This window comes from Otolemur garnettii, unplaced genomic scaffold (genome assembly GCF_000181295.1).
Source record: "Otolemur garnettii isolate 467f Iridium unplaced genomic scaffold, OtoGar3 scaffold00012, whole genome shotgun sequence".
NCBI classification, from domain to species: domain Eukaryota; kingdom Metazoa; phylum Chordata; class Mammalia; order Primates; family Galagidae; genus Otolemur; species Otolemur garnettii.
In genome coordinates, this window is record NW_003852407.1 from 7,097,737 (window position 1) to 7,104,654 (window position 6,918).

General features: G+C 46.5%; 1 protein-coding gene across 1 annotated transcript in view; it reads right to left on the bottom strand.

Moving 5' to 3' along the window:
* Positions 1 to 1,311: 1,311 nt before the first annotated feature.
* The window catches only part of SLC14A2 (solute carrier family 14 member 2), a 47,684-nt gene continuing 42,077 nt past the window's right edge, over positions 1,312 to 6,918 (bottom strand). The window contains exons 18-19 of the mRNA XM_003784811.3: positions 4,790 to 4,839; positions 1,312 to 1,512 (exon numbers count right to left, since the gene is read on the bottom strand). Coding sequence (XP_003784859.2) covers positions 1,312 to 1,512; positions 4,790 to 4,839 — 251 coding nt within the window. The remainder of the gene's footprint in view (positions 1,513 to 4,789; positions 4,840 to 6,918) is intronic.

Genomic DNA, 6,918 nt, shown 5'->3' on the forward strand with positions numbered 1-6,918 from the left:
TGCACTGAAAGTCTTTGTGTGTGGGGGGGGAGGGGGAGGTCCCACGGTGGCCCTATAAGAGGTTCATCCCCCTCTTTGGGGAAGGGGTGGGAAGCCTGTGTCTTGTGGAGTTGCACAAAGAAATGTTGTGGTCTAGGTCAATGCTATAGCCAGAGTCACTAAGTGACAAGACTTACTGGCCATTTGAGAGTTGATTGATTTATAATTCAGGGGTACAATGCTAAAGGACTATCCCCCTAAGAAATGAAATGGGTTTTTAAAAATCTGTGCTTCACCTCAAACAGAAAACCATATCTACGGTCATTTCTATATAATTTTCTCCCTAAACATATCAGACTCTCTTCTGATAATTTTTAATCCATCCTCATCTCTTTTAAGACTCATGATTGACCAGTGAAAGCCTCCCCTCCCCAGTGAGTAATGTGTGGAGCTACAGGTGAGCCCAATTTTAATAAAACCCTGATACTAACTTGGCAAATTTTGTTTAATGAGAGTATGAACATGAATATTGCAAAAGGAAACATATTTGTTTACAATATGATTTGAGTGTTGATATAGATCAGTTTTCACCTTATGACATTTCCAGAAATATTTTTGTTACGGAAAGGAAGGCGCATTGGCATTTTCAGTGAATTTAGATTCCCAGCCCCAAGTCTGGAAAGCATCATCCTGTGACCTCTGTAGAATGTTAACAGTTTCCTGCCTTTTCTCTGGTAACACTTCCACCTTTTACTGAACTCAAAGTAATTACTTGTTGCTCATGCTGATCCCACCAGTTTATAGGACAGAAAGAACAATCAATAATCCTGAGGTGGAAAGGACTCTTGCATCCCTTCCTGTCATGAAACTGATTAAGACATCAGGGCTAAAGGCAGGAAGAACTTGCCCAAGATGGTAGCAGCTCATTTGTAGCAGCGCTGGGGTGAAACCCGCCCTCTTGCATTCCAGGCTAATGCACAGTTCCTGGTTCTGTGCTTTGCTACACTGAGTTGGGTGAGCACATCACCGATATCTGTATCCTTCTTAGTGACTTCTCTTTAAGGATGCAGCTTATTTGTAAAAGAGGGCAAGTTCTCCTCAAAGGGAGCTCTTATGGAGTGAACTATGAATATAAAGTCTAAACTAAGTATATTTTGCATAAGTGTTGTGTGTCTCAGAACAGAGAGGTTTCCGAGTGGCGACCACACACACGCTTCCCAGCCCTTGAGGGGAGTCACACAACAGACAGAAGGGAAGGTCAAGTCCACTGTCTAAGAACCGGACAGACTGTTGAAGGCTCAGTTCACAGTGGCATGTTTTGGAAAGGGTAGCTTAGGAGACATCGTAGGCTTGGTACTTCGTTATGGTTGATGCCCTTCTGTTTCTCTCCTGGGACAAGTAGTAGATGCGGTTGGCTTCTGGGTAGGTGACTTTGCTGAGTGGGAGCTTGTAGATGGCGGGGTTGTTGGTCGTCAGGAGCAGGAAGGTGAGTGCTGAGAGGCAGAAGGGCCAGGTGCAGGGTGGTAAACCAAACTGGGGGAGGGGAACACAAAGGAATCCTTGGTTACTTATTTAATCAGCTCTTATCAATCACGGGCAGCCCTGGGTGGAGGAGGGGATGCTTTGTGGTGGCCATTGATGAAGATACTTAATTAATGACCAATATAAATACTATCACACCAGTGTCTCAGTCTATATTATAACAAGTGGGCCCACACTTTTCAAAATGCAACCATGGGGCCCCAAGTAGGGGGTAATATGCCTTATATAGAAGTAATCAAGTCATGATAATATGCTTTTTGTAGAAGGCAAGTTTTATCTTAGGTTCTCTGGCCAGGCTGTATTTCTAAGTCTGGGAACTAAGACCATTCCATGTCCTCTCCCATCATACCCTGCTGAAGGAACATCTTTGGCAGTCATTTTATAACTCAAGACCATTTTCTCTTTGGTCACAACCGATTGGACTAGAAACTGGCCACTGATGCAAGACAGCTTTCCATTGGCAGGTGACTGGGGCCAGTAGAATGCCTCTTTTGAGAATTTGAACTAAGAGGCACAGAGACTGTGTCTTTAGGGCTCTTGAACGGAAAGAACTAGAGAACCACCCAGTGATGGGTGGCCATTAGGGGCTGTGAGCAGCAGAAGAAACTCATCTCTGAGAGACACAGGGGTGAGTGAGAGGATGTGTGGAGAGAGACAGGGGTGTGACATTTTCATCATGACTGCCCCTCTTCTTAGGGACGTTCCCATCCCCAGCTCCTTTTCTCATGATGTCAACCTTTTTTTTATTCCTTGAGATGCTGTGAGGCTTTTTAGTACTCCCCATTCTCATCTGAGATGGCGAGAGTAGATAGTTTGCTAACAATGAATTCAGTTAAAAAAACAAAAACAAAAACAAAAAAAACCACAATGAATTCAGTTATGAGGCAGATCAAATTATGTCCCCTCTTCCAAACCATCATTTTATCATAAGCAGTAAAACTCTCAGGTAAAACCATGGAGTGGCACTGCCCATCACACACGTGTTCAGAAGTGGCACTGTTGGGTGAATCTTGGGGGAAGAACAGTGACAGCCTGGTGCCAGAACTGAGGCTATAAGGGGTTCCCATGAGTGGAGGATGCCACCCAGTAAGCCTTTCCAAAGCCTTGCTAAGGTGGCACCAGGTGTTTGGGAAGCACTTGACCCTTGGAGCAAGTGAGAAGGATGAGTCTGGAGTTCCACAGACCCAGATCCAAATCTCAGCTCTGATCACTTTGTTTTGCTCATTTGATGTTTTTGAGACCTGTTTCCTCAATAGTAAAATAGTGATAATAATGCCTATTCAGAGTTGGTACCTCGTGCCTGTGAAGCATTCAATAAACGATCCTCAGTGCATGGTCGTTACCACCAAGCAGATGGCGGTGTTGTTGAAGACACAGGCTGCACGTGCACAGGCCAGTTAGGCAGCAAAAGAGTAGAGCTTGTAAGTGCTCTTCTGAGGAGGGCTTGAACGATCTTATGAATGTTCAACATTTTTACATCTTGTTTTTCAACGAGGCTGGAAATTCCCTGAGGGTAAGTTAATAGCCTGCACTTTCTTATATCCCTGACAGTGGTCAACACAGTGTCTCGAACACAGTAGGTACCCAGGAAGTAAACTTGATTTTATTTTGAAAACTGTCTAAATTGAGTAGTATAAATTGTAACTTCTCTGCAAACAGAGGGAAGGGCCAGACGTCTCTGTAAATACCTGTGACCAAGAGTCAAAGCTTCCTGTTTGGCGTCTTTGCCCCTATCTTGCCCCAAGAAGGCTCATGACACAGATGTATTGGATGAATGATTGGGTGAATGGATGGGTGAGGGAAGAGAGGGTAAAGCCCTGAGCAGACAGGAGCCTCAGAGTCTGTACCTGTGGTCTTTTCCCCTCTCAGTATTTCTGATGGTGGCTGTCTGGCCCAGTTCTAATATTCCTAATATTCACTACCTTATGATTTCATCCATCTGGTATTACTCGAGCACCCACTCTGTGCTGGGCACTGTCACAGATCCTAGAGATAAAGATAAGGACACAGTATGAAAGAGCCCCTGTGCTGAGGGAGAATATGGGTTGAAAATGGAAAGGACCAGTGAGTACCAGACTCATAGATGTTTTACATAGTATTTTACTATGTAAAAGTACTATGTTTAGGCTCAGCGCCTGTAGCACAGTGGCTATGGTGTTGGCCACATACCCTGAGGCTGGCGGGTTCAAACCCTGCCCGGGCCTGCTAAACAACGAAGACAATTGCAACAAAAAAATAGCCAGGCGTTGTGGCGGGCGCCTGTAGTCCCAGCTACTTGGGAGGCTGAGGCAGGAGAATTGCTTGAGCCCTAGAGTTCGAGGTTGCTGTGAGCTGTGATGTCACAGCACTTTACTGCAGATAACATAGTAAGACTCTGTCTCAAAAAAAAAAAAAAACACTATGTTTAACAGAGCTACATATAAATGCAAAGGGGCCAGAAGAGGGACTTAGTCCACTGGGGAAGACAGGATAGTATCAGGGAAGGCTAATTATACTGCTTAGACAATATCTTCCTATGGGAAGTCCAAATAATCCATTCTGACTAGAGGTGAAGGAGGGCTTTAGACAGGTGTGGATAGGATACTCACTCCATCCCCACATGATATGCGCCCTTGCATCTTTATGTAAGAGGAGAGGCACTGACTGCAAGATGAGCCCTGAGCGCTCTGTGCTAGCCTGCGGCCGGCTCCCTGGCTCTTTCGGGCTCCCATGTCACTGTACACGGGGGCCCAGGCAAGACAGGGTTTCTCGGCTTCTGCTCTTGCCCATTTTGTCACCAGCTTTGGGTCCTTCCTGGCTCAGCTTGGGCTTGGACTCCCACTTTCCCCCCATGAAGACTTCACTCATGATGCCGCAGCCCCCACCAAAGGTGCTATTTACTTTGGGACGCACAGATGTGCAGGAGCTCACTAGCAAGTTGGGCAGACATATACACAAATTAAACAATAAAGATTTAAGAATAGTTTTAGGGGATGATACAATAGCAAGGAGTTTGATGTACAAGATCACACTCTTCAAATTGTCCTTTTAAAAGGAGCCCCCGGCCCACTGGCAAGGGGATTTGACTGATCAAAAATTGATGTTTAAGTTTTTGAGACCTATTTTGTCTAGCAGGTATGGCAGTAGCATTTATGGTCACAAGTGATTTGAAACAAGGGGCGTGCACTGGGGAAGGGTTCCTGGAGGAAGGATTTTGAGTAGGGTTTGGGAAACCAAGAGGGCACCAGGAAAGGTGTTGCGGGCATGTTGTCAGCCTGCTTTGACTCACCACAGAAAACATGTTAGCCAGGGCAGCACCCAGGTAGGCCGCAAACAGTGCTGGAAAAAGAACCAACAAGAGATAGACTGTTAACTGTTTAACACTGCCTCAAGGTTAGTCCACATATTCTCTCCCCATAAATTTTATGCCACAAATGCTATCTCTCAGATTAAAAAAAAACCCCAGAGTTATGTTCCATAGCTTGGCAGCTTTAAGAAATGTTAAATTCCATGCAAATGCCTGCACGGCAAAGACAGCAAATGAACTTTGTTAAAAAGGGCCTGAATTTTGCTGTTATGGTCCTCCTGGGTCCCACCACCTTGCGTTCCAGTAAAGGAACATTTAACAGCATAAAGCATAAATGAAAATTTTACGATATGGCAAAGGCAAGTGTATCCCAGAACTCTCTGCTGGAATATTTCATCACAAGTTATTAACATAAGATGGGTTTCTGGGGAGGGGCAGCATTCTGTGAGCTTGAGGGGGCCCAAACTCTCCTTCTGCCTTGTCTTGTAGGCTCTGTGGAGGGCACCACCAGGCTCACTGCTGGGAAGAGCTGTATGCGGTGACAGGGGAGAAGCTGTTAAAATGGGCTAGCATAATTGGCCTTTGCTTCTGAACCCTTAATTTGTCAACTGAGAGCATCTCAATTGTCCCCAGGATATTAACAACAGCTAACCTTTATTAGAGAATTACTCAGTGCCCAGCTGGTGGCAACACCGACTACACCCCCCCCACCCCCCCCACCCCCCGAGTCCCGCAGTGTGACTGTGTTATTGTCTTTACTTCACAACCGAGGAAATGGAGGCTCAGCGAGCCTGAATGACTGCTTTGCCTGTCTTTCAGCTGGAGATGTCCCTATCATCTCATCTTAGAGTTGGAGATTCAAAGTGGAAGAGCAGAGGAGATTAAAGAATGAGTTGTATGAAATGGGGTGTGGGTCCATCGGTGGGTTTCAGGGGTCACACTAGACAGCTTGTTTCTGTGATCCTGACAATAGCTCTGAGTTTGGCACTGTTAGTGCCAGGCACTGGGAGTTCAGGTCACCTGCCCAGGATTTCATGCCTAACGTGTGGCCGAGCCCCAGCCATCTGGCTCCAGGAGTGTGCTCTGGGGGGCCTCTCAGATGGGAGATTAGAGAAGGGGACAGATGTGGGGGCAAACTGAGCACCACCAAGCCTCCAGAATTCCGGGGAGCCAGAGGACATAAGTGAGACTCTGGCCTTGACCCATGGAGACTGGAAGACCTGAACTCTACCTGCTTTCCCTGGGACTCACAGTCAAATGACTTGTTCTCACTGCCCCCTCCCCCACTGCTCTTTTAGGGTCTGTGACTAGCAGGGAAACCATCTGAGAAGCTTGCGTGCTCATTTATGGTCACAGGGCCTGCAGTGTGGGGACAGGGGAGGAAGAAGAGAGGACGAGGAGTAGCCTGTTCCAGCTAAGGGAAAATTGTCCTGGGGACACTCGGAGCATGCTGTGGGGGAGGAGCCTTCCAGATGGGACACCTATCCACTTCACCTGCCTTGTCCATCGCTGGCTGTGAGGTGACAGAAAGAGGCCTAACTATTCTGGAATTGGAGTTTTTCACCTGCGGAGAATGCACTGAAATTGGGAAACAGTGTGGTGTCCTGCAAAGAGCACCGACTTTTAGGCCTCACTATTAGTCTCAGTTTTCCATCTGTGAAATGGGGGTAGGAACAGTATTCACACACTTTACAGGGTTGAGGTAAGAATCAAATGGGATAACCTGTAACAAGGTTTGTAAGTAACCAGGGTGGCACTGATGTTTCTGGAGGGGGTGATTCATTGTGTGGAGTCCTGTGCATTGTACCATATTTAACAATACTCCTGGCCTCTACCCACTAGATGCCAGTAGCACTCACGCTCCCAGGTATGACACATGGAAATGTCATCAGATTGCCAGATGTTCCCAGGGAAGGGGGAAGTCACCCCTGGTTGAAAACCACCAGAGTAACATCTGACATAAATTGGGTGTTTGAAACTTCTTTGTTGAATGTGAATATTCCTTAGTGAATAAGCAGAACTTGGAGTTGGCAGCCGGGAGATCCTAGATATCTTTGGCCTCTGAGACTCAGGACAGAAGTCGTTCCCAGTGCTGCCACCCTTACCTATCC